General features: G+C 47.6%; 1 protein-coding gene across 3 annotated transcripts in view; it reads left to right on the forward strand.

The window, feature by feature from the left end:
* Positions 1–492: 492 nt before the first annotated feature.
* Positions 493–27,556, forward strand: part of STK35 (serine/threonine kinase 35) — a 45,254-nt gene continuing 18,190 nt past the window's right edge. For 2 of the 3 annotated variants that reach the window (XR_011070359.1, XM_068524388.1), the window contains exons 1-3: positions 494–866; positions 1,459–2,059; positions 15,152–15,901. Coding sequence is in view for 2 of the 3 variants with exons in the window: in XM_068524388.1 (XP_068380489.1) it covers positions 561–866; positions 1,459–2,059; positions 15,152–15,864 (1,620 nt within the window). In the remaining variant the exon portion in view is untranslated. Of the gene's footprint in view, positions 867–1,458; positions 2,060–15,151; positions 15,902–27,556 lie in introns of all 3 variants that reach the window. The other variant, XM_068524389.1, reaches the window with a different exon arrangement.

Here is a 27,556-nt window from a genome sequence, read left to right on the forward strand (position 1 = left end):
CCTGCACCCAATTAGCCACTTTAGATTTATATCAAAATCTAAATATTTATATGTTAATATTTATATATTAATATTTTATATAATATCTATTTATATATTTTTTTTATTTGGGGCTATCAACCCTGGGAGGCAAGGCCGAGTCTACCCATTTTTCAGAAGGGGAAACTGAGGCTCCAAGTGGGGCAATGTTTTGCCCAGGATCAAGGGGCTTAATAGGAGACGGGGCGTGGATTCCATCCCAGTGCGGGCGGTTCCCAGGCAAAACCTATGAATCAATTAAACCGACCAATCCAATCAACCAACCAGTATTTATTAGGGCCTACTGGATGCAGCTCCTCTTCACGCAGCGCAGGCGAGGAAGAGAGGAGGTTGCGGTGCTCAGGCGGCTGCGGAGACCGGAGGCCGCAGCCTGATCGCGGGAATTTGGCGCCTGTTTTTTGTTGGTTGGGTGTTCTCGCCTGTGATTGGGCCCCGGCCCCGCGTGGGTGAGCCCGGCTGCTGCTGGTCGGTCGACCTTGGCAGGACCCCGGCAGCGCCGTACTCGGCTGCCCTCCCGGGGGATGGGCCACCAGGAGCCCCCGCTGGCCCGAGTGCGGACGGGACGTGCGGCTTATATAAAAAGGTTACGTAAAGGGCTCAGCTGGCGCGAACACGTGGAGAGCCGCGGGAGTCCTGACGCCCAGTTGTCCCCCGAGAGCACCGCTGCCGTCACCCGTGCAGTAGCAGGTTCTGTCGCACGCCCGACCCGGGCCACGGTCTCTCGCGCGGCTAGGTACCCGAAGCAGCCCTGGCCCGGAGCGGACCATCCCCAGCTGGGGGCCTTAGGGGGGAAACGCGCTGCCCGGAAGTGGAAGGGCGCAGGCCAGGTAAGGTCGCGGTCCGCGAAGTGAAAGGTTGCACCCAAGCTGGAACTACGCCCGCCGCCTCGGGCGTCTGGGGAGGACAGCTGCGTCCCCGGTTGGGCGCGCTCAGGGACTCCGAACTTTTAAGCCAACCCCTTACACCCGCAGCCCGGCGGGACTTGGGTCGGTCCGCTGGGCTCCACTCCGGCTTAATTCAATGGACTGTTTACACCCGGGAGAACACAGGGTGGGACGCGGGGAGGGGCATCCCTTGAGGGAGCCAAGCGGAAAAGAAGATTTCCACAGTCCGAATTTCTTCTTAAGGGTGATTTTCATAAGTCGCGAAAGCTCCGAGTCCTTGTTTCTCGTACTGCTATACAATAAATTAACTGAAAAGGCGGGGAGTTTCTGCTTTTCTTTCCGGCTCCCCCTCTGAGCCAGTGCCCCGTGGTTTCGTCTTTCCCGCTTCCCCCTCCCCTCCCCCGTTTAGTCAGCAACAGTGGCTTCCGTCTTAAAGGGGCCGTGGCGGCTGGAGGAGGAGGTGGGACGCCCTGAGGCCTGCGCTGCTTGCCTCCCGGCCTCGGCCTGGTCGCTTAACCGATTCTTTCGCCCACAGGTCACAATCCAGGGTCCCGCTCCTCCGCGTCCCGGGACCGGACGGAGGGATGAGGCAGGGGGGTCCCGGGCAGCGCCGTTGCTGCTCCCCCCGCCGCCCGCAGCCATGGAAACGGGGGAGGAGGACGGCGCCCGCAGAGGTACACAAAGCCCCGAGCGGAAAAGGCGAAGCCCAGTGCCGCGGGCGCTCAGCGCGAAGCTGAGGCCGGCGGCGGTGGCCCAGGCCATGGATCCGGTGGCGGCCGAGGCCCCGGGCGAGGCCTACCTGGCGCGGCGGCGGCCGGAGGGCTGCGGCGGGTCGGCGCGGCCGCGCTACAGCCTTTTGGCGGAGATCGGGCGCGGCAGCTACGGCGTGGTGTACGAGGCAGTGGCCGGGCGCAGCGGGGCCCGGGTGGCGGTCAAGAAGATCCGCTGCGACGCCCCCGAGAACGTGGAGCTGGCGCTGGCCGAATTCTGGGCCCTGACCAGCCTCAAGCGGCGCCACCAAAACGTCGTGCAGTTTGAGGAGTGCGTCCTGCAGCGCAACGGGCTAGCCCAGCGTATGAGCCACGGCAACAAGAGCTCGCAGCTTTACCTGCGCCTGGTGGAAACCTCGCTCAAAGGTAGGAATGCCGAGGGCCGTCCTGGCCACGCATGGCCTGGACCCACGAATCTGCTGGGCTCGGCCCAAATTGACCCCTAGACCCTGGTCCCGGTTCTGTCGCCCTGGACCCGACACACCCTCCTTTCCGGGCCAGACATTCGGGCCGCCCTCTCCTCTCGGGATCCAGGATCAGTCCCTGGCACTAATGTTAGCTGGTATTTTAATAACAAGGGCTCATTAAGTGCTAACCATTGTCGTAGTAAGTGATCCATAAGTGTGAACCATTATTATGAAACGTCTAGCACTTTCAAGGTCGGACTTGGGAGTGGAGGGGGTTGGGTTCAGAGTCGGTGGAAGAACTGACGAGCCCCCTCACACTCTAGGGTCTCTTCTCTTTCCCTCCCAAAGCAAACAAAAAGAAAAAAACTTTGCTGGACCCACCCACACCCGCTCCCTGTCTGGTTCCAAAAATCCTGACACCCTCCGGCTCCACCCTGCTAACTCTTGTTTCCTGGTCTGCCTTTTCCTCTGAGACCCCCCCAGCCCTTCATCCCAGGGAAGTCCAGCAAACCGGCGGTTTTCAGCCTAGGTCCTCTAGGGGCCTGCAGAATAACTCCACAGGTGGGTCTAGAGCTGTCACACAACACATCTAACATCTTTTTCCTCCCTTTTACAACCACCTTCTGAGGCTGGCTTCCAAGTGGTTTTATTTATAGGGACGATGGGGCTCAGTGAAGCAAGGGGATTTTGCAGTCCTGGGAGGGCTAGTCCTGGTTTCGGGGTTTTAACTGCAGTTAGGGAGTGTGTGCATCCTGAGTGCTCATGTGCCTTGTTCAGACTACAAGTAGGCAAGGGTCTGTTCATAGAAGAGAGAGCCAGTGGGCTAGGAAGGCCTGAGGAGACTTCCTCAGGGGAGAGGTTGCTAATCTGAGACCCAGCTCTGCCCTAGATCTCTTACAGAGTGACCTGAGGTATAACTTGAAAAGTAAATCCTCTTCTCTTTCTATAAGTGGAGAAACTAAGGTTTAGAGGTGAATGAACCCAAGTTGAGGAAGGTTAATCAGCTTGTAAGGGAGGTATGGTTGTACTCCTGGTTTGTTTACAATTTTTCATAGCTTAAGCGATGTGAACTCAGATCTGTCTTGATTCAAGGTCTCAACCCTTTTAAAAGGTGTAATGGTTTCCTCCCTCCCCCAAGGATGAACTAGATCTGACCTTAGTAAGAGCTGGTAGGATTTGGGGTGGGGTTGGATAGGGCATTTTGTTTGGAGCTTTTGCCTGACTTTAAGATCCTCCAGGCCCATCCCAAGAGAACTCCTGGTCCTGTTTCAGGTCAGTTGTTTGACAGCGGATTGAGGACATGCTCAATATTACCTGGGGCCCTTTTTCAAAATAGGCTTCTACTTTTTCTGCCCATCCCTGCCCCATCCATCCTGAAAAGCCCACCCTCTCTCCAGGGTAAATATATTTGTTTTGAAAAGACTTTCCAGGAGATTCTTTCAGCTTACCTGTATTCTACAGGCTCTTCACTTCACTCTCAGACTGTCTTCTCTGTGGTTAATGAATGGTCTGGACTTCCAACTTACATGACTGCCTTGGGATGTAGGAGTTTGCTTTTCCAAAGGATCCCCTTCTATCCTCAGCTCATTGATGCCAGTTTTGAAACTTCAACCTGGGTTGGAAGTCTTTGCTTTGTGTCCCTACATATACTGTTCAAACTTTCCTCACTTGTAGAATTTGTCAAAACTCCACAGTAAACAGTGGCAGCATAACACAGGCTTTGGGGTTAGACTCACTTTTAGTCATAGTTTGTCTCAGCTGACTGCATGAGACATGGGACAAGTTGTGTTTCAAACCTGTGGGGAGCATTCCTTTATTCATAAAGTGAGGGTTCCTCTGTCATAGGGTTGCTGTGCAGCCTAGGAATGTCAACAAGTGCTCCAGATGAGGAGAAATTCGCTGCTTCAGTAAGTTCAGGCTACGTTTTGAATCTTCTTCCACTGTCGTCCCCTTCGAAATTCACAGTGTTCCTGTTCAAGTTTCCCAAACTTGACTATGGAACACATTCTGTTTCCTGTACTGTAGGCAGCGCCAAGTTGACAGAAACACTGGTATTTTCTTCCTCCCTTTGTGAACTAAAACTGAGGCCTAAAAGAAACGAAATATTTTGCTTTAGGCCACATACTTAATATATCCCTTTTAGTTATTTGGAGTCTTAAATATATGAGCCTCTACTATGGGTCAGTTAATATTCTGGGCTTAGGGAGAGAGCAGTAAAGACAATGCATGTTGCCTCTGCTTATAAACTGATGTTCAGATTTACGTGTCAAGTGTTAATTTAACAAGCAGTTAATAAGCGTTGAGCTTTTTGCTATCAGTATTAAAGTGGAGAACAAATACTCAAATTACTCCTGGTTAAGTTTTCCTGACTTCAGCTTCCAAAATTTAGCAGTCCTGATATGCCCTGGGGCAGATTCCTTCTAGTTTGCAAGTAATCTGGTTCAGCTCTGCCTGTAAACAGATGCGGTCACCTCTTGCCCCGTCTCCCGCAATTTAGAATAATTTTGAATAGACTGAAAAGTGTTAATCTGCCTTAAAGTCTCAATGAACCAAATCCACAAACTTTTACTGAGGTCCCTATGGTGGTATTTGCAGAGGAAAAAAACCCTCTTTGTCCCAAAGGAACTTAATTTGAAGTTTGAGGACCTGTAGAAGACTCAAATGCTAATCAAGGTCACGGAGGAAAAGCCAAGTTGGCTCATCAATGGCTTTGTTCTGTGTTGTACAAATTAACAAGAATGAGAATCAGGAGTTAGCCAGAAGTTAGCAGAGAAGGTGGGCTTTGAAAGAAGGGGGCCTAGGAACACATGAATAGGTAGAGAAGAGAGTGCTATTTATTTCACAGTTTGGCCAAATAGAGAACAAATAGAGAATGGTTGTCCGTCTCCTCTCCCCTCCCCCCTCTCGGAGTATCAACTCCACCAGAAGGCATTTCTGTAGTTTAAAAAAATTATGTATGAATAAACCAATATCAAAAAAGGGGTAAGGGGACTTCTTAATGCAGTTCTTCATCTTCTCCAACTTTGATAGACTTCTGTGTCTTATGTCCTTCCTTTCTCTCTGAACATAGACCAAAAAGTCCTACCCAGAGCGTTAAATAGAGAACAGAAGTTTCAGACAGTCAGTAGTGAGCCATCTTAGATGTCTGATCTGGCCTTCTGTTTCACAGGGAAGGAAATTGAAGCCCAGAAAAGAGACAGAACTTGCCCCAGATGAGTTAGTGGTAGTATTCAAACCAGCCTCCCAGGCTTTTTTAAACCAGATTAACAATCCTGTAAATTATTTGGTTGATGGGTTGGTGGCTTTGTTTAACTTTTAAGAACTTTTCATTAAAAAAGGGTTAACAGTTTGCTTTTATCCCCTTGTTTCCATTGCCAAAGGACCCTGTCCTGATTGCACCTAAAACTGAATTCAAGATTACTGCCACTTAGACAGCAGGCATGCCTGAGCTCATTGTCAAACTCAGAAATTCTGATGCTCTCTACAAAGTGCACACTGATCCTTATACAAATAGCAGCAAATAAAGACAAAAAAAAAAAAAATCCACAACAAACTGTCAAGGTTCATAAAACTGAATAATTAGAAGTTTGGAAAAGCCAGGAACCTAGTTTATCCCAACTGGGTAAAACGTGTTCCGCTTGACCAATTATTTGATGTTTGCTGTACTCAAGATACCTGGAGGGGCTTTCACATGGGTGGGAATCTTGGCCCTTGGGAGGCAGTCTTGTCTGCACGCCGATGCCCGGTGTGACTGTGAGCCATACACTGCACTAGAAGAAGCTATGCAGAGTTTCCTCCACGAGGCATGCAGAAGACTTGGCCATGACCATCGTGCAAGGTCATGAGTGGTGGGTGTCCCAGAAAACAGTAGAGGTTCCCTCTGGGAGCATAGAGGCCTGGGGAAGCAAGGAAGGAGGTAGACCTCAGGAAGCTGAGGGGGAGCCAGTGTCTTAGTGGATGGGTTGTCGGCCTGCAAACTCCTCTCAGCCCATTGAGAGCCCAGGGAAATCTTGGGCTCAGAGCTGGGTGCCCCCCTCCCAGGCCGCTGGAAAGCACCTCTGAATTCTCTACTGCAGCTTTGGGGCCTCCGAGTTTAGAGATCCCTGGGTAGAGGCAGGGAGCTGAATGGTAATCTTTGGCTACCCTGAGACAGATATAAAGGCAGCATTTAGGGGCCCTGGAAATGAACGGGATACAGTAGAACATTGGTATTGACTGGGAGTCGGAAGGTCTTAGTCCCAGTTTCACCCTGTTAATAAAAGCTAAAACTCACTGATTGCTGTGTGCCAAGAGCTGTTCTAAAGGCTTTATACCTCTTAACTGTTTCAGTCTTCATGACCACCTTTTGAAGTCAATACTATAATTATCCCTATTTTATGGGTGAGACAACTTGAGGCACTGAGGTTAGTGACATTGCCTGATGTGTAGCAGCTAAGCAGAACCAAGCCAGGCTCCAAGCCCTGGCATTCTGGATTGAGTCAGCTTTCCTTCACAGCTGTGCTGCACTCTTGGGACAGGTGGCTTAAGTTCTGGGCTCTCCTGTTTTTCTTGTTGTTAAATGGGTATAATCATATTTTACTCAGAAGCTAATGGCTACTATCTATTTTCAATTATGTGTTAACCAGTACTTGTGGCACTGCTGATTTCTACTGGTGCCTCCCCTATGTCTCAGCTGCCAGGGACCCTCTGCCTCCTTTCTGTTCTGCTCTTGACTGTCTTGGGACAACCACACAGGCTTGCCTTTTCTCATGCTACTGACAGACTGCTTTCCTTCTGTGTGCATTGGGGGTTTTAGATAACCAGCCCCAGGAGACAGAAGCAACCCTTACTTGAGAGCTTTGATTAATTGGGGTTGTATTGGGTAGGGCTTTTTACAGTGTAAGTAAACTCTCAAAGAGAGCTTAGCTTCCCAATAGAACATCAGTTTATTTTCAGCTCGACCTTGGCTTTTGGTGGTATTTAGCCACAGGCCCTCCTCAGTGACTCACAAATTCTGGATGCTTACCTAGTTGTCTTAATCTAAACATTCTGCATGCCCTATACTAGAATGTTCTCTGATATTTCTCTGTTTTAAGCCTCTCCAGCTAACAGTTCTCATCTTGATTCATTTCACCCAGTTATTGATCACCTACTCGATGTGTGTGAGGTGCATCGCGGGAGCCCAGAGACATGGTCTTGTTCCACTGTGGTGCCCAGTCTAAGGGAGGAGATGGGCACAGCACAACCGATGATACGTCACTGCAGCCTGTGAGAGGTGCCTTAGGGGGGACAGCTGGCAGGAATGTGGACTAAGTTTAGAGGAGGGAAGGATGAGTTGTAAAAGGGTAAATCAGAAGTGAGCCTGGCACGCAGTAAGGCTAGGCATGTGGCAAGGACCATTGCACATGGAGAGAGAAACAACCAGGACTGCCCTACTCCCCAGTCTGCCTGGCCAGTGGAATCTGCATTTTTAACAAGAGCCTTGCAATGTTCCAAGTCCTAATAGCTAACCTTAGATTTTCATGGTTCATCCTCTCATTTAATCCTCTCCACTTTAGGTTGGAGTTTTTGTAACCTGGTTTTACACACACAAGAAAATCAAGATCCATTAAGTCAAGTAACTTGTCCATTCCCACAGCAGTGAAAGGTCAGGCTCTAGGTTTATATCCAGATGTTCTTTGCAATTTTTAACATGATTAATACCCAGTAGTTGTCTGCTCTGGTGTCCAGGCACCTTGCAAGATGCTTCGTATGTCACAATTAAGCCTCCCAGCAGCCCATTGAGGTAAGTGTCTCTTCCCAATTTATGGAAAATGAAATATTCATGGGGTCTTTTTTAGCAGTTTGCCCAGGGTCACATTAGCCGTGAAAGTGTGGGAGTGGGTGGTTTTGACCCCAGGCCTGGCTGGCTCCTTCTCCTTTCCCACTGGGCCTGAGAGTTCCTAATTGGCCTCTTGGCCTCTACAGGACACTGTATCTTGCCCTGGCAGCCACCCTGAGGGGGTGTGTTCTGTAGTGCACAAAGACATTTGATTAATGAAGTACTTTGAATTGAACACACCCTGTGGTGTTGACACTGGACCCAGCCTCTTTATAGTGACACAGCTCAAGGTCATTGAGGCTGGGAGGAGGGCTTGGTCTATGTGCTCATTTTGGGAGAATGTGCTTGAATGGTCCTCATCTTCAGCATCTTCTCAGGACTGATCTTCTGAACCACTTCTTTAGTTAAAAGTTGTATATTAAAATTTTTATTTAATCAGAAGCAGGGATAGCTATGGTCATAACATTCAAACCTCATTTCTGGATTCCTTTATAATATTTTCTTAAACATAACTTTAAAATTTTATATCTTATGTCTCACTTCACATTAAACATGCTTATGATGTGTTATGTGATCTCTTTTGGCTTTTTAAGTAAATTTTGTTGAAGTAAAACATGGCCCTTTCAGCATTCAACTAAGTGGCAGTGCCGTTATTAACCATTAAGTACCCGGGGACAGTTGTTCTAACTCCTTACTTGTACTGTGCTGTGTGGAATACCAGTTCTGTGTGTTTTTAGTGCTTGGTGTGCCCTTTTGTTGCTGGTAATGGTAGGTTTTTGTTTTTGTTTTGCCTTTTTGGTACTCTTCGCTTAGAATAAATTCCTGGAGTGGGATTTTTATGTCACGTTGAGCATTTTGGAGACTTGTGATAAATATTGCTGAATTGTTTATCTCAGCATTCTTATCAAAATCATAATTAATCCTCTATGAAAAATGAATCAGCGTGTTATGTGGTTGGCCTATCAATACCGGAGACTTAAGGAACATCGAACTCCTTGGGGGCATCCGTAAGAGTACTTAACAAGGAACTGTGTCAGTGGGAAATGGAACATCCAGGTGTTAACTTCTGCTGCAGGCAAGGAGAGGCAGCAGTAAAGCATCAGGGTTAGGAATCCAGGCTGTGGAGACTCTGGGGTCTGCCTCTGTGAGACTGTAGTGAGACCAAAGGCAAGGTATTTAATCTTTTGAGCCTCAGTTTCCTCACTTGTGAAAGGGTCATGTACGTAGATGCAAGTTGGGAGTAAGAAGAGAGGATTGGCTTCTTCCTTCCTTCCATCACATGTGAAGTGATGAGTTGCTCAGCTCTGTTGATTCTAAACCTCCAAGACTTTTCTCCCATCCCCTTACCGCCTCCTCCCTGGCCAGCCCGCACTTCTTCAGCTTTCAGGACCTCCTGATGCGTCTCTTGGCCTCTAGTCTGTCTTCCATTTCTAACTCCTCTTGCCTCCAGAGGGAACCTGTTTCGTCGATTCTCAGATGTGTTCTTCCACATGTTAACATCTCTGAAATCAGAACTCAGTCAGTGGTAAACCAGAGTGTTGTCAACCAGCTTGGATGTCTTACCTAAGTGGTACGTCTAACTTAACACTGGTGACTTCTTAGTTTCAATAAGCAGCTTATCTTTCTAAAATACTTCAAGAACTTTTAGTCACTTCCCATTTCTTAGGGTTCACATTCTTGTAGTCTGCCAGATACCATTTCTTATGAGCTGACTCCAGCTTCACCTCCAGCCTCATTTCTCCCCATCTCCTACCACATCTCTTCTGTGATTACCCCAGGTTACGTGGGTCCCTCGCTGCAAGCTTACACCCCCCTGTGCCGTGTGCTCACTCTCTTCACCCCGGGAAACACGGTGCATGAGCCGCTTGCTCTCAGCCTGCCCTTCTCTCGTCCTAACCACCTTTCCCTACCCCTCAGGCAGAGCTGCCTCCTCTTCCTTACTCTCATAGCTGCAGTCATTCTGCTTCTAATGGCTGGAAGCCTTCATAAGGGCAGAGGCTTTTGCTCATCACATGTCCGGGGTCTGCCGAGCAGTGTGTGCTCTAGCATAACTGTGTACTTATACTAGAGCATAGCAGATGCCAGCCATTATACAGGGGAGGGATAAACAACAAGGTCCTGCTGTACAGCATAGGGAGCGATGTTCACTATCCTGTGGCAAACCATAATGGAAAAAGAATATGTACATGTATAACTGTGTCACTTTGCTGTACAGCAGAGATCGGCACAACATTGTAAATCAACTATATTTCAATTAAAAAAAAAAAGTCGAATTTCTGGAGGATGCTTGGAAATGGGCTTATAAAATTCTGGGTATTGGGCTTCCCTGGTGGCGCAGTGGTTGAGAATCTGCCTGCTAATGCAGGGGACACGGGTTCGAGCCCTGGTCTGGGAAGATCCCACATGCCGCAGGGCAACTGGGTCCGTGAGCCACAACTACTGAGCCTGCGCGTCTGGAGCCTGTGCTCCGCAGCAAGAGAGGCCGCGACAGTGAGAGGCCCGCGCACCGCGAGAAAGAGTGGCCCCCGCTCACCGCAACTAGAGAAAGCCCTCGCACAGAAACTAAGACCCAACACAGCAAGCAATCAATCAATAAATAAATCTTTAAAAAAAAAAAAAAAAATTCTGGGTATTTTGTATCCCTTTCCAGGAAGTGCCTGCTTTCCACAGCTCATACTGACTTATCCTTATGCTGAGCCTCCCGACCTCAGGTTTCTGAATACAGCCCATTTTGTTGGGAGACTTCAGCCACTACTTATGCCCATGAGTAATGAGATGCGAGGCACCTGCTTGATTTTTTTTTTTAACTTTATTTTTTTTTAATTTATTTATTTGGCAGCACCGGGACTTAGTTGCAGTACTTGGGATCTTGATTGCCGAGTGTGGGATCTTTTAGTTACGGCATGTGGGACCTAGTTCCCTGACCAGGGATCAAACCCAGGGATCGCTCCTGCATTGGGAGCACCAAGTCTTAGCCACTGGACCACCAGGGAAGTCCCCTGCTTGATTTTTTTTTTTTTAATTGTTTCCCTGTGAACTGTGGCATAGGATATGTTTTGAAATACAGAGTTTATTTTGTGGTCTTCTGGCTACTGGACTTGGGAAAGGTAATAAAACGCCCCTGAAGGTAGGCCTGCCTCTAATCCAAGTGCATTTCTTTGCCCCCTGTAACCTGGGAGTTAGCACGTTCTGGTGGAGGGAGGTGGCTGTGCAGGATCGCAGCTCACCAACCACTCATGGCCGTGACAAATAGTTCCTGGAAGCCAGTGGGCTCTCAAAGGTTAATTTGCCACAAATCCTTATCACCTTCAAATAACACTCCTTTTTCTCCAGCTCTGGGCAGCTAGATTCTCAGCCCTTTTTAGTCTTACAGAACTGTCAGATTTATACCAAACAAGGGAATTATAAAACTTAAGTAAATTTTGTTTGTTTCTGTCAGTTCAAAAAACTGAATTTCATGTGAGGATTCTACTAGTTTCTGCATGTGTTTGTTCCAGTTTTACATCCCAAAACTGGGGAAGTAACCACAGGGTGGCTTCAGTGACCCACTGGGGTGGCTGTGAAACAGACCTGAGCTGAAACTCCACTGGTCACCTGACCTCCATCGGCCCCCTACCCTGACTGGACCACGGTGACGTTTTGAGTCTCCAGGAATTTGTGTCAGCTTAGAACCAGTGTTCGATAATCCCTGGAAGTTTGACCATTTTCCCTTCCCCCGTGCACAGTCACCCTGGTAAATAATGAGACTTGGGCTTTGGCTGGTCAGAAGAGGAAAGTTACCTGGGAAATCAGGCACATGTCGAGTAGGCTAGCTTTCAGACTGGGTCCTAAGGTACACATTCAGATGCACCTGCACAGATTTGGGGAGAGGGGTCACCTTTTACGTAGAGAGGTCACCTCAAATAAAAGTGGCCTGCTCTGGCTAGAATATGGATTTTAGCTATTGCAGCCGGAGAAATGTGATATAATCATCCATTTTCATTTTCTGATCTCAGTTTCATCTTTTGCCTAACGTGTGAGAGCTATATTCTCTGGCCTCCAGCACTGAGAGTATTGAAATCCGTGGCTTGCTAGGACTTGGCTGGGGTCCGGTGGGAATGATGATGTAGGAGATGGTAAAGGATGTGATTCCCCCAAAGTACCTTATACTCTGCCGACTGTGACTTAACTCAGGAATATGTGGTGTAAGTGTCATTCTCATTTGATGGTTGAGAAGACTGAGTCTGAGAGGTTCAGGGACTTGCCCCAGGTTCTAGCTATCTTCCCATCATACTCAGTCTCGAAACCACCCAGTAAACCAGGGGCAGAATTGGGGTCTCAACCTAGACTCCTGTCTTCCGGTCTTCTATTACTCTTCTGTTACTGTGTGCTCTTCTACTACTTGCTTCTGAACAGAAATGCACCCAGTGCGTTGAGTGCCGCATTCCCTCCCTCCATCTTGCTGTGATGCAAGGTAGCTGAGAGGCCCAGGTAGACAATCTGCCTGAAGGAAAGGGCTGGAATTCTTACATGGCTCTTATGTTTTTTGTGGGCAGTTGGGATTCCTTCATGAAAACACATACTGCAGCTTCTCATGAAATAAGCCCAAGGTCCTTCCCTGTGCAGAGTGCTTTTTGTCTCTGGGACAGGTAGCTGCGTCCCCCACTTTCCATTCCGTCATGCTTACTGACGCTCTGTCTGCTTCTGGTCCAGTTCTGTCATCTCTACAAACAGCCCCCTTCTTTGGCATCTCCTGACCTTAGCTCATTCCCCAGAGCAAGTCCCTCGATCCCGGGTCTCATCTACCCACTCACTGACTGACTGAGGGCACTTTTTTACCTTTTTTTTTTTTTCTTTTTCTTTCCCTGAATTCTCATAACCTGGACTTATATGTAGTCTGTTTTACAGAGTTGTTGTCTTTTTATTTCAATTGCCATAGTTACCAACTTTGCGTATGAAGTAATCATCATTCCCCACCCTTTATTTCCCTACCAGAAGTTTCACTGTTTTCTGATGTGGCCTTTGCAGAAGGAATTTGATGCCTTTTTAATAGTTTCCTTTCTGGCTCTACCACCCCCAAACATTTCTTGTTCTCCTTTTTATGGGTCTTTACTCAGGAGTCTAGGTTGATTGATCGGGGCTCAGATCACCACTTCATTTTGCAGTCTTTTTATTTATTTATTTGTTTTTAATTTATTTTTGGCTACGTTGGGTCTTTGTTGCTGCGCGTGGACTTTCTCTAGTTGCAGTGAGTGGGGGTTACTCTTCGTTGCAGTGCACAGGCTTCTTATGGTGGTAGCTTCTCTTGTTGCGGAGCATGGGCTCTAGGCACGCGGGCTTCAGTAGTTGTGGCTCACGGGCTCTAGAGCGCAGGCTCAGTAGTTGTGGCACACGGGCTTAGTTGCTCCACGGCATGTGGGATCTTCCCGGACCAGGGGTTGAACCCGTGTCCCCTGCATTGACAGGCGGATTCTTAACCACTGTGCCACCAGGGAAGTCCCTGCAGTCTTTTTAGATAGAACCTCAGCCTACTGGAGCAGGTGACCTAGAAAGAGGATTATGAGATGGGAAACAACTGATTTAAAAACAAAAAACAAAAAAACCATCTGCCCTAAACTAGTTCTACCTGTATTACTTTTGATTGTGAGCAGTATAAACAAATTATATAATTACAGGGGAAATGGGGTCTGTCAGATCGTGGTCAAAAACCTAAAGCTTTTGCCTTGTCCATCTAGTCATCTTCTTGCATCAACCTAGAACTCCCAAACCACTGGCTTTTTGTAGACTATGTGCCTTGGTAATTTCGGGGCTTAGCAGCATCTCTTCTGGATCACCCATTCTCTTTGTAATAAAGTAAATGACTAGTGAAAGAAACCCTCTGGCAGAGGCTGTGTGAGGGGTTGCAGCCTTCATTTTTGGTAGAATGGAGACACTGTACGGGGGATCAGAGGACTTTTCCTCAGGGTCTGGCTCAGTCACGAATGATCCACGTGACCACCCGGGGCTGACCCAGCCTCCTCATCAGCAAGATGAGACACCTGCCTACTTAGGCTCAAGCTTTTTGGGCTCTTGCAGTCACCAAATAACGTCATGCTAAGGGTTCAGTGTACCGTTAATTGCTTTATAAAGTGTATTGGTATTTGTTTGGAGATGCCAATCAGCAGCTTTCCTGGAGTTACTGTGGTTCAAAAGGAAAGACTTTCTGAGGAAGGCAGAGCTGGAGTTTCAAGTTTCCACATAACTTGATTACATCTTACATCCACTTCAGACTTCCTATTTACACCTCTCTGGTCCATTTGTTCCTGTGCCTCGTTATCCATCCCATCTCAGCCTAGAGTTTCCTTCTGGCTTCTCCCTGCTGATTTACTGCCTGTCTCTTAGGGGTCACTCAAGTCCTGCCCCTTCGGACCTCTTTAGATCTGGTGACTCCTACCCACCCTTCACTGTTCGTAAAACTTGACCTTGATGCAGATGCACAGCTAATGATACTTGCTGTTTTAAACATCCGTTATCTCCTTCAAACTAAACTTCATAGAGATGGGCCTGTCACGTACCTAACTTGTGCTAGGCGTGTGGTGGGCTACCAGAAAACACTGAGTTGGAGTGTGTCTGAAATAAACTTGTAGTGCCATTCTAGATGCATCGACAAGAATCCCTGCACAAGGCAGGAAGGAAGGGAGGGAAGGTCTTTGGCTTAGCATGGAGTAACAGACATTTGACGGTCTTCTCACAAATTTTCCCTCGTCTCAGCAGCAGCCCTGGGAGATGTGGGTGGTATGGTGCTGCCTATTTGGAGACAGTATAATGAAACACAGTGGCGCTGCAGTCATGGATTTGAGTCTGTTAACTCTAAGTCTCTGTGAGCCTCGGGTTCTTCATTTTATTAGATGGGGCTATTTCTTCCTACCTCCTAGGGTGGTAGTAAATATTAAATTGAATGTCAAGGGCCAGTGTTGGTACTCTGTGTTACACACGGCCATTTACAGGTGAAGAAGCAGAGGTGGAAACTGGGAAAGGTGAACTAAGTTGCCTCCTGGCTAATCATCAGTAAACCAGGGTTCCCGTATCTTGTTATCCCTTGACTCACCCTGTATGAGTAGAGATGGGCCTTGTTGTGCAGAGTTGGCTCCGTGCCAGTTGTGCTGGTCCTCTTGGATTGGAGCGATTGTCACCACTGTCACTCCTACTCTAATGTGCTACATCCCTTTAGTCTACAAGTGGTGTGACTGTGTCCATCTCACTTGGGCTCTTTCTGGTCTTCCCTTGATTTAGGAGAAAGGATCCTGGGTTATGCTGAGGAGCCCTGCTATCTCTGGTTTGTCATGGAGTTCTGTGAAGGTGGAGACCTGAATCAGTATGTCCTGTCCCGGAGGCCGGACCCAGCCACCAACAAGAGCTTCATGCTACAGCTCACAAGCGCCATTGCCTTCCTGCACAAAAACCACATCGTGCACAGGGACCTAAAACCAGACAACATCCTCATCACAGAGCGGTCTGGCACCCCCATCCTCAAGGTGGCAGACTTTGGACTAAGCAAGGTCTGTGCTGGGCTGGCCCCCCGAGGTAAAGAGGGCAATCAAGACAACAAAAATGTGAATGTGAATAAATACTGGCTGTCCTCAGCCTGCGGCTCAGACTTCTACATGGCCCCTGAAGTCTGGGAGGGACACTACACAGCCAAGGCTGACATCTTTGCCCTGGGCATTATCATCTGGGCAATGATAGAAAGAATCACTTTCATTGACTCTGAGACCAAGAAGGAGCTCCTGGGGACCTATATCAAACAGGGGACTGAGATCGTCCCTGTTGGTGAGGCGCTGCTAGAAAACCCAAAGATGGAGTTGCACATCCCCCAGAAACGCAGGACTTCCATGTCTGAGGGGATCAAGCAGCTCTTGAAAGATATGTTAGCTGCTAACCCACAGGACCGGCCTGATGCCTTTGAACTTGAAACCAGAATGGACCAGGTCACATGTGCTGCTTAAAATTCAGGGCAAAACATCTTGGGTGTTTTTAAACTAGGTGAGTGTACTTCTTTTTGTTCTGCATGCACACTTCCTGGACTACTGGATTCTTCAATCTGAGCCCAGGGAGGCGGGGGGTATGGAGTTGGGGGGAAATGCAGGCTTGAAGAGAACTAAGTGCTTGTTACCAAAGATTCCTCCCAAGTCTCAATGAGGAGATGTGGGATTACTTGAGTACAAATTAGAAAGTCTAGGGAAGTTTTGAGTAGACATTGCATTTGAGCTGAGTCTCTTTTAAGTTTTTTAGAAACACTTTCTCATCAATTAATAAACGCTTACTGTAGAAAACGTGCAAAAGAAGTACGGACATTTTTTTCAGAATATAAACTGTCCCCAGTTTGTATCTTTCCTACTCGCACATCCAATTCTGCATAGTTTAGATCATGCTCTTTTAGGTTTAGTTTCCTGCTCTTCCATTCAGCTTTAACCCAAGCATTTTCCATGTCATACTTTGAAAGCATGGCCTTCAGTAATTGACATTCCATTATAGGTACAGTAATGTAATCATTCTCCCACTTCAGATAGCAGATGTCCATTTCTCCATTTTAGATACTATAAACAGTGTGTGAGTGAATATTTTTTAGAGAAATCTTTGCTTATTTAACAGATTGATTGTGGGCTTTCATTTGTCAAGTACCGTGCTAGGCTCTGGGATAACAGTGGTAAGCAAAATCAGAAGCATGCCCCATCCTCATGACTTCTGCAGCTTAGTCAAAGAGAGAAACATTAAATCAGTATTTATCATAGTTGCTTTACAACGAATGTAAGGAAATTGACCTTTCAGGGAATAGTGCCCAGAAACAAGAGTAGGGAATTGGAAGCAGAGGGGAGCATCCCAGGTAAAAGGCCTAGCCTCTGCAAGGGACCTGAAGCCAGTGGGAGCCTAACATATTGGAGAGCCTCCAGCAGTTTGGAGTAGTGAAGGATGTAGTAGACAGGTGGTAGTTGGGGAGGACAGTGGCCTACTGGAGCGTGGATAGAGCTGAGGTGGAAAATCCAAAAGTGTGTATGTACCAGGAACAGCACTGGTAGTTCAGTTGGACCAGAGTCTGAGATGTGAGCAAGGGAAATAAGACTAGAAATAAGGTGAAACATGGGACCCTGGAATTTGACCTTGACTTAGTAGGCATTCGGGAGCCATATGCAAACCAGAGAAGAGCAATGTAGCACTGAGAGCTTCAGCATGTGTAAGCTGATTTGAACCGGAGATTGGGAGACCAGTTGGACCAATTATTTGATTCACGCTAGTAAGGGATGTTGTTGAACCTAAATGTAGTAGCACTGAGGGTAGAGGAGTGCTTGGATCTTTGGGGCAGAATTGGCAAGGCAACTGGCCAATATCAAAGTAGAAGGAAGTAATAGATGTAGGGAGATTAATGTCAGTAGATACACATGCTGGCTAGTGTATTGGTCAGATATGATTCATTTTCCTTAAAGGGAATGGAAAAGAAAAGAACATTGAATACCTACCATGAATGCTAGGTATTTTCACATGTGCCATTTTGTTTCACCTTTGCAACCCTGCAAGGGTTAAGTCATTTACCCACGATCCTACTAATTTGAGGGCAGGTATATCTTACTCATCTTCCTTCTCCCCCCAGCCCCTTTTTTCTTGGTATCAAGAGGGCAAGCTGGAAATAAGCTAGTCTTAGATTTTGCTGAAGGCTTGAGAGGAGGTGATAGGGGGCGGAAGCTGATCCCAGTGGTCATGAGGAAGGAGCCTCAGCTCCTAGGGCACAGAGCCCTCCATTACCTAGATGGGTTCTTAGTCCCTTCTTTCCCTTCATCACCCTCACATTTCTGGTTGGTATTGGTTAATGCTGATTTGAACCTGGTTATGCTTCAGTATTCAGTGAACTTACTTCTCAAATGAGTCACTCCAGGTTTAATTCTTCCATTCCACAAACATTATCTTCCAGGTGCCAGGCCAGTTTGTCCTACTGCCCAGTGAGTAAGAGAACAGCGTTCTTAAAGCGAGGTTTGGGGTAGTACCACGTTCGAGCCTAAAAAGGGTTGGCTAGACAGTATTTTAATTGTATTTCATGCTGTCACTTTCCATTTCCATCTCATCTTTTCTACTTTAAAAAAACCTCTTAGAATTCAAGTTTGCCCTGGGGTAGAAAGAAGGTTGTCATTGGAAGAGGGATCTGAATTTGGGTTAGGATTATGGGGTTGTCATAACTAATTGAAATCATGGCTCCCATTTGGACACCCACACTTGGGATTTGTGCTTTGTTGCAGGGCAAAGTTAAAGTTAAAGCTAAATAGCAGTGATTGCTTCAGGTAGGAGAAATAGGTGACCTTGGGATGGGAAAAGATCAGAAACATAGTTAAGGCCAAGTGTCCCAGACTCTGACAACTAATGAGGACAGTGCTTGGTCAGTTGGTACCTATCCTGCCCTGTCCTAGCTGGGCACTTAGAATTGAGGGCTGGGTCCAGGGCCCTGGTCTTTGTGACCAGGAGCTGAGCCTTGTAGTGCCAAAGGTTCAAATCAGTTGTGGTATAAATTGAGTATTTGGCTGGTTAGAGAATCAGAGGCTTGAGCTGGGAGGAACTATTGAGTCTAAACTCCCCTCTCTCCCAATCAAGCTTTATAGATGGAGAAGCTAATTCCATATATTCATTCAACATATTTATTGAGAAACTATTTGCCAGGGGCTATTTCAGGCACAGAAGATACATTAGTGAGCAAAACCAACAAAAATTCTTACAGTTGTAGAGCTTACATCTACTGGGGAGACAGACATAACTTAGCTGTGGGTTAGTGGAGGGATGTAGACCCCAGGATAAGGGAGATCAGAATGCAGGGAGGTGAGGGATGGAGGTGTACTTCCAAGTGGAAGAGATCAAGGTTGGTCTTCTTAAGACAGTGACCTTTGAGCAAAGGTTAGAAGGAGTAGAGGGAGTGAACCATGAGGATTTCTGGAGGAAGAACATCCCAGACAGAGGCAATAACCATTGTAACAGCTTGAAGGCTAGATAGAGTGAGCAGGGAGGAGAGTATAGGAAAAGAAGCTAGAGAGGTAATTAGGAGTCAACTAGAATAGCCCTTGTAGGCCACTGTGAGGATTTTGGCTTTTAATCTTCTGGTCATTGGTGTGTTTTCAGCTGTGTGATATCTGATCTTTTGAAAGGATCACTGTACCTGCTAAGGATCACTGTACCTGTGCTAAAAGTAAACTGAAGGGAGCAAGTGAGGGGATGAGATGGGAGGCTACTATGATAACCCAGGTGAGAGATAATGGTGGCTTTGAACAGCGGAACAGGGGAGGTAATGATTGGATTTTGGGTGAATTTTGAAGTCAACCAACAGGGTTTCATGCTAGATTGAACATAAGATGTGAGAGAAAGGAATTAAGGATGGCTACAAGTTCTTGGCCTTGGAAGCCATTGGCAGGATAGAGAGGATCAAATGAGATGGGGAAGACATGAGGAAGAACAGATTTGGCTGGAGAAAGTTAGGTCTTGGTCATCTGAAAGTTTGGAATGCCTGTTTAGAATCCAAGTACAGAAGTTGAGGGACTTCCCTGGTGGTCCAGTGGTTAGGACTCCACACTTCCACTGCAGGGTGCATTGGTTCCATCCCTGGTCAGGGAACTAAGATCCCGCATACCCGTGCGGCTCAGCAGAAAAAGAAAAAAAATCGCTGGTGACCAAGTACAGAGGTCGAGTAGGCTGTTGTGTGAGTCTAGAATTCAGAGGAGAGAATGGTCTAGAGGTACTAATTTGGAGATGGCCAAGGTTCTAAAGTGGGCATAGAAAAGATTTCAAAGCAAAACAGAGCTTGGAGAGAAGGAAAGGAAGCCAGAGGTATAGGAGACCTGGGCATGATGTCCTGGAAGCCAGGTGGAGAAAAGACCTCAGGAGAAGGAAGGAATCAGCCGTGGCGTGTTCTGTAGGTAGGCTGAGTGAGATGAGATGAGACTGGCCACTGACCATTGGATTTAGCGATTGGGAAGTTATTAGTGTTCATGAGCAATTTTGGTGGCTCATAATGAGAACCCTAACTAGAGTGGGTTTCAGAGAGAATGAAGGGGAGGAATCGGAGACTGTGAGAGAGTAGGCCAACGATTCTCAGTTTTTGGTCTGAAGGCCCCATTGCACTCCTGAAATTGAGGATTCCAGAGTTTTTGTTTTGGGTTATATCTATGGGTCTTGGTATTAGAAATTAAAACTGAGAAATGTTTTAAATGGTCCTTTCAAATGAGTAGTAATTCAGTTACATATTAACATACATAATTTATGAAAAATAACTTTTCAAAAACATATTTAGTGAGTAGAGTGGCATTGTTTTATATTTTTACATATCTTAACATCTGCCTTGATAGTCAGCTGGATTCTTATTTGCTTTTGCTTTGTAACCTGGTGCTATGTCACTCATCATGTAACTTCTGGAAAACTTCACAGTACACTTGTGAGAGAATGAAAGTGGAAAAGGTAAATAACTATGAAAAGTTTTGGCTTCGTGTACTCCCGAGCTACAAACCACATTTTGATGCCTCTTCCTGAGGAATTTTACTGTGAAGGGGAGCTGAGAAGTAGGGAGAGACCTAGAAAGAAGGGACTTATTCAAGGTCCCAAATGAAGGGGCAGAACTTGTGTGTCCTGATTCCTGGCCAGCTTTCCTACGAAACTTTTTGTCGTGGGTCAAACTCAAGCTGCATAAAGGACACCCAGTCGTTCCCAGTAGCAGCGTGATGAAGGAATGGTGAAGGAACGCCTCAGCAATCTAGGATTGTAGATTTCAGAGAAATGTTTAAATTGGGGCTAAATGGTTTCAGTTTTTTGCAACCATGAATGGAATTGCACTTTGGGTTGGAAACATGGGATTCCTCTGAAAGGAGTGTTGCCTCGTGGACTGTCCAGAATCGAGTCCCACTTCTGTGCTTTACTGGCTCTGTGACCTCAGGCAAGTTATTTTACCTCTCTGGGTTTCATCAGCCATAAAGTGGAGTAGATCATACTTATCTGATTGAGGTTGTTGGGGGAGTTGCAAGAGGCTGTGAAAGTGCCCCGTAGAAACTGTCTAAGTGAGACGCTGGACAGCGCAGTCTTAGATGCACGCTTGGGCTTGAGGTGGAAGCGTTGTCTTCTGTTCCTCTGAAGATGGTGGTCTTTAAACTAAAGTTGCCTTGTTTCTGAGGACTGCCAAATAGCTTTCTTCTTTGAAACAAAGCTATAATCAAGGCAACTCTATCCAATTGCTTGTTCCAGAAAAATGTATCTGTTTTTAAAGGTTACTCACTGAGGGGTCCTATCTCTCCCTTACTTGTCACTTTTTGAAGATGTTTAATAACCCCTAATGGTTCCTACCAGCCAGCCAAAAGCCTTACCCAAAGCAGGAAGCCAGCCAGACTGATGTTCCAGGTACCACTGCCCACATGTTAACGGGGAGGTTGTTGTGGGTTAAGGAACTCTGCATTCATGGCCAAGTTTGCTGTCTAATACACAAACCTCAGTTACCTAGGGCCTTTTGAAGCCAGGGCCTTGAATGATGTTTATTTGGAGTGGGCAGCTCAGGTCTGCTGAAGGAAATCAGATGTTGTTGTGACCTAAGGGGTCATAGAAAATGTTCTTTGTACCATATGCGATCTTGGTAGCTGCCCAACATCAGAAAGAAATCGGGCCTAATTTCTTGTTGAAGTAATAAATGATATATTATTCCCTGGCCTAGGGTCCAAAGATGTGGCTCTGGGCTAACATGCTGGGTATCCGGTTGGCCCCTTGACCTGGGCTTCAGATTTTGTTTCTGTTTTATGAGATCTGAGGTTTTTTTAACATGAGGATTCCTAAACCCCTAGTCGAGCCCCTTTGCTGGAGATTCAAAAGCTTTTTCAGCTCATCTCACAGGCAGCAAGCAGCACATATGCTTACACTGAAGCTGTAGAAGCCAATTCAGATCATTCGCTTCCTTTCGGCTGGAATTATACCCAAATTGTGTCACATTACAGGTATCAAGTTAATCAAAAGTAAGACTAAAAACTTAAAAATGGGGGGAAAATGTTTAATTAACGTGGTTTGTTTTAAACAACAAAGTCTTCAAAACAGAGTCCGGGGTAGGGGGGCGGGTGGTGGTAAATTTAAAAAAGATTTTAAGTGTGAAATTGGGAACCCAAGACTAGGTAGGTCTCCAGGCCCCATCTCTGAGTGTGACTTCCTGACCCAGCCATCGGAACTAACCCAGGAACACATAAGACAGGCCTTTCTCTCCCAGGACTGCCTTCCCTGTGGGAAGGGGCAGAATGAGACCATGGGTGAGACCTAGCTTCTGGGAATGTAAGACCCCCATTTGGAGCCTCACCTCCTGAGTCTAGAAGGCTAAGGCTTTGATGGAGGGCAACAGTGCCAGAGAGGATGATAATTAATGGACATCCCTGGGCTGGGTGCTTTATGACCATTATTTCATTTACTTCTTTTCAAGTAACTTCCTGAAGCTCTCAGAGCTAGTAAGGGTCAAAGCCTAGATTTGAACCCAGGTCTAAGTCCATGGCTGTAACCTATATGGTGTATTGCCTCATGGAATTGCCTATAAATCTCAAATGTTTTCAAAATTCAACAAACAGTTGAGCCTCACGTAGATTGCGCGGCACTAGGTGGGGCAGGAAGTGCATTCTGAGTTGAGTAACGTGGACCCGAGGAGCCTGGCACTTAGTCGGTTTCCAGTTGGGAGGTGGTTTCTTCTACTCTGAGAAGGTTCAGAGCGTGCTGGTAAACACCTAGGTAGCCCAAAGGACAGTGATGAAGGAAGGCTTCCCAGAGAGGGTGTAACTGCCGAAGAGACCCAAGTCAGAAGTTTGATTCTCACAGCCCAGAGGCTCATCCCTCTTAGTGTCTGGTGGAGCCTTGAACTGCCCGAAGGGAGGATGGGAGGAGTAGAAGAGGGAAGTGCCAGCCTCACCCTGAAGTGGATGATGAGGTCCTTGGAGAGAATGGAAGTTTTAGTTAGAGAGATTTGGTGATGGTGGGGGGGGGGGGGTGTATTTAGCCAGTGACTATTAATTCTTAGATCCAAGCAGAACTAGAACTGCTGAGCATCTTTTGAGTCCCTGTCTATAAATGGAGGCCCCAGCCTTGCTTTTACCCTGTCTCACTAGACTTCACGGGGCTGTGTGAGAGCAGAGGGTTGTGGGTTTGCTGCTCTTTTCCCTGGGAATGTAAAGCTCAGCGTTCACTGAAGACCCGGCAGTTCTAGGTACCACTGGTATGCGGTGTGCAGGCCATCCCTTGGTTCTGGGTCTGTCTACTGGTGTTTCTTGGGAGATCCCCCAGGTGGGGAAGGCCGGTATTTGTAAGGCCAGGCAGCTCCCTGGGCGCCAGCTTTTGCCCCCGCTGTCGCCCTCTCTGTCTGTCACTCCTGCTGTCTCAACACAAGGAAACTGAGCTGTCTGTTATGTAATGGGGCTGGTTGCCCACAAGGATAATCTGTCCCTTGAAGCTCTGCAGGACATCAAAGCATTCATGAGGGGACAGGCCTGCCCCAGGGCTGTTGTTGCTCACATTCTCCTCCTCCCTGGCATCCTGGGCTCCTCTCAGCCTAGGCAGCACCCCTTCGGGCAAATCAGAATAGCTCCTGTAATCCTCCAGCTGTGAGCAAAGCTGCCTGATGGTTGGGGTCTTTCCAACTCCCATTTCCTCTTACGCTAGGGACACAGATACTCCCTCCCACAATAACAGCTCTGGTTCTGAAAACCTGTTTTGAGGGGCCCTCTGACTTGTGCAGGGCAGAGGCCCTGCCCTTTTATCTCCAGCCCTGAATTAAGTACTTTTACATAAAGTATCTTATTATCACATCATCTGCATAAGTGTTCTGTTACCTGCCATCATTCTGCAGATGAGGAAGCTGAGAATCATTTTGACACAGTTTTCAGAGGCAGGATACCTGACTGGAAATTCCACTGTTCTATCCTGCCTCCTACACCTTCTTTGAAAGCAGCTTTTGATGGGTTTCTAGGTGGGTTCCCGCTCCTATTAGCTCCACACGAGAGGCCCCCAGGTATTAGTGTCGGTGCTGCCCGTAGGCATCTTTCGGAGTCTGGCAGTCTCGGCACAGCACACCGCAGCAGGGCCACCTTCTGCTCCTTCAGGCGAGATCACCTGTGTGTTGATTCCTCTTGTGTCACACTGATACAGCCTCAAACATGGGCAGGCGAGGCAAGGCAGGGATGGTGAGGCACCCACATAACCAAGGGCCGGGCGACAGTGGCAGAAGCCACACAAGCAGGCAGAGGTTAAAATTCCCAAAAGGTTGGAAAGCGGGAGACCCGAAGTGCATCCCCCTTGGGGGCAGCAGGAAAGCACTGGCACTGAGGGGGTGCTGACAGGACAGTCTGTGCACCAGGACAAGGAAGGGCTCTGATGTGACCCAAAGGCACCCTGTTGTCTCTGTTCCCCGGGACCTGGCAGAAGCCCGTTCTAAGTGAGCTTAGCCTGGACACTTAAGGTTGATGAGGATCCAAAGCAAAATGGCAGGGTTGCTGGGTTTCTCCCTGACCCATCTTCCAGCTCATTTATTGACTCTTGACCAAAGCCGAGGGCTTTCATGATTCGTCCCTGTTGTTGATGTGGCTGCCTGCAGCCCTGTGTTGAAAGATTCTGAGGCCAAGTCAGATTTGGTGAGCAGGAGCCCTCGTATGACAGGCGCTTGCCCAGCGGTGGTCTTGATAGTGTAGACCCCAGTGCTGTCCTCTAGGAGCTCACAGGTTAGCTGTGGACCTAAGACAACATTTAGTTGTAGAAATACAGGAAGCCTGGAGAGAGTGGAGGGAAAGCTTCCTAGAGAAGGTGGTGCCTTGGGCTGGTTCTTGAAGGTAGGTTTAGGGGCACCTTGTAAGCCAGGTGGTAAGTGAGGAGGTCACATCTCAGAGTTTGTGTGAAACTCGCCCTGGCACACTGAGGCTTTGTTGGGTACAGGACTTAGCTGGTAAGGGGAGAGGGGACTGTCATTGTAGTGAAATCCCCAGTCGGAGGGGCATTCAAGATGAGGACCTGGAGAGAATGCCCAGGGTTCTGTCTTGATAAACTAGGGCAGCAACGTATAAGCTCCCGGCCGCTCTTTTCATTTCCCCTAGTGAGTCTTCTGTGATTTTACAAAATCAAAGGAAATGGAGACCTCCTCCAGCATTTCTGGGATTCAGAGGCATGCAGGCCTTAAAACTGCCAGCGAAGTTTAAAATAAATCAATACCGTAAAATACTGCAATGAATTTCCCAACTTTAAAGGAATTACGCTTTGAGTTACAGGTGCCAGGGGAAAGCTGTAACTCAGTCTGCATCGTACACAGGTCAGAATTCTGTAGTTTGTTTCTTTGTAAAAGGAAGTGATGTCTAGGGACTCAGGAGGAATGGATTAGAGCCACCCAGGCACACCTTAGGGCATAATGAAGAAGATGAAAATGCTTCTATTTTCCCAGGCTGCATGAAGGAGCCAGATGTGGGGCCTGGGCAGGTAATCTTATGAATGGTAGGTAACCTTGGCTTTTTGTAATTCCGAGGCCTGGCACTGGAGCAGTAGTGGAAGGCAGGTGGGCTATGGTACATCATGTTGGATTTTGGTATTGACCCTCTGTTCCAGTGGGAAAGACACAGATGACGTGAGCCAATTGACTCATTCCATGTTTACTTCCATACTTTTGCAAAAAGGAAGCCCTTAAATATCATGTACAGCACCCTTTTATTTTTTTCCTTTCTGCTTTTTTCGTACATGTCTAAGGCATGTCTTCCCAGAGAGTTCCAGTCTAGGGCAAAGCTAAGGCATGGACTGAAAGAAGGGTAGTGCTGTCAGATCTTGGCAGAATACATGGGCCTTTCCAGCACAGCCCAGCCTTGTGCCAGACATGAGGAGAGCTGGAAGTGACAACTAAAGACTCATTTGTTGTTAGTAACCAGATTGCAGGCTTGGATGTGATGAATGTTTGGAAGGAACCCTTGGTTTGCATGGGACAGCGGAAATGAGTGTGAATGTACCACACCCGAGGCCAAAGAACAGGGTGACTTTCACCTTCCAAAAAAAATTGCTTGGGAGTTTAGGCCAGTTGCCTAAACTGAAATCCAGATGTCACCACTGAGGTGATCCAGAGATCCTCCTCCATCCCCCACCCTGAGCATCTCGGGGCATGGGCACCAACCAGGCGTAGCATGGAGAGCCTTCGGGAACACGTCACTCCAGCCCAGTGTTTTGGAAGTCCTATAGCGGAGGGACACCTGTCCCCAGAAGTCCAGTTTCCCACCTACCCTTAGAATTTCGTTGAGATGGTCATACGATAGTGATGACATAGGCAGACCCAGATGTGCATCTTCAGAATCCACAGACTCATGTTACACACCCTGGGTAAAGTTTAGAAAGATTGCTTCCATTTTGTCGGTGGAAGGAACTGAGGGTGTCAGGAGTAAGAAGTTTTCTTACTTAATGGATCCAGAGTCTATCCTGTGACCTTGAAGATATCAACATGCTATTGCCACATTCCTCCCTGCTCCTCCTCACCAGCTCGCACCCCCCCAGCACACACACAGTGTCCACGAGAAACTTCAGCACTGTTGGTTCTCAAAGTATGGTCCCCAGACTGGTAGCATCTCCAGGAAACTTCTTAAAAATACGTATTTCTGACGCCACCTCAGACCTACAGAGCTGGAAGCTGGGGGTGAGTGTTTCAACAGGAACCTCCAGGTGATGCTGATGGCACGCTCAGGTTTGAAAACTGCTCTGGCAGAAGAGGGTAAAGGCACCGTCTGCCTAGCATCCTACAGTTCTTCCCTTAGAAAGCTTGCATCGAGGCCTGAGAACTAGGAGGGCCTGCCAGGTTCTAATTTGGGCTCTGTCTTCTGTACTTACGTAGCATGGGGCTTTGGACAGGTCACGCACTGTAGGTCGTGGTTTTCTCATCCAGAAAACCAGAGTATAAAAGGTGGTCCTCTTTCCCCTCCTCCCTCAGCCCCGGCACGTTCAGAGTTCCACAGTGGGTGTGGTTCTAGGACGGGGACTCCTCTAATTCTTGCTTAGTTTCTGCCTTGTGCATTTGTCTTGAGGATGAGGTGAGGCCCTGTGGCCATCTGCTCCTGGCGGGAGGAGGAGGAGGAAAACAATTGAACTTCTCCTCCGGCTTCCCAGGCCCTGGGGAAGTGGGCTTCTAAGCCGTAATAACAGTGAGCGTGTTACGAGTGCCCTCCGGAGAGTCATTCAGGGACATAACAGATCCCTGTGATGCTGCTGTGATAGGACAGGAGGTCACTGTTAGAGGAAGGGGAAGTTGAGGGGCAGCAGGCATAGGAAAGGGGGAAGCAATGGGGTTGGAGTCGGGCTTAGGTCTCTGAGTGGAGTCTTAGACATGGCTTTGAACCAGACTAGGAAACTTCACTTATTCTTTCCAGGCATGTATTAAGTACCTGCTGTGTGCCTGGTGTGGGCCGCGGAGATAAATATTGCTCCCGGCCTCAGTCCATCTAAACCTTAGGCATCTCTCTGAGTCTTGGAGTCCTCATTTATAAAGTGGGGTTGCCAGCACTTACCCATAGGCTTTTCGTGAGGAGTAAATGAAAAATTCATGTAAAACTAGCCTAGGGGTGCTGGGTATGCAGTAGGTACTCCACAGCTGTTGAGTCCTGCCGTTCTTTCCTACCAGTTGTTGGCCATGCTGGTAACAGAGCTAGAAGTTGTATC

This window comes from Eschrichtius robustus, chromosome 16, assembly GCF_028021215.1.
Source record: "Eschrichtius robustus isolate mEscRob2 chromosome 16, mEscRob2.pri, whole genome shotgun sequence".
NCBI lineage: Eukaryota > Metazoa > Chordata > Mammalia > Artiodactyla > Eschrichtiidae > Eschrichtius > Eschrichtius robustus.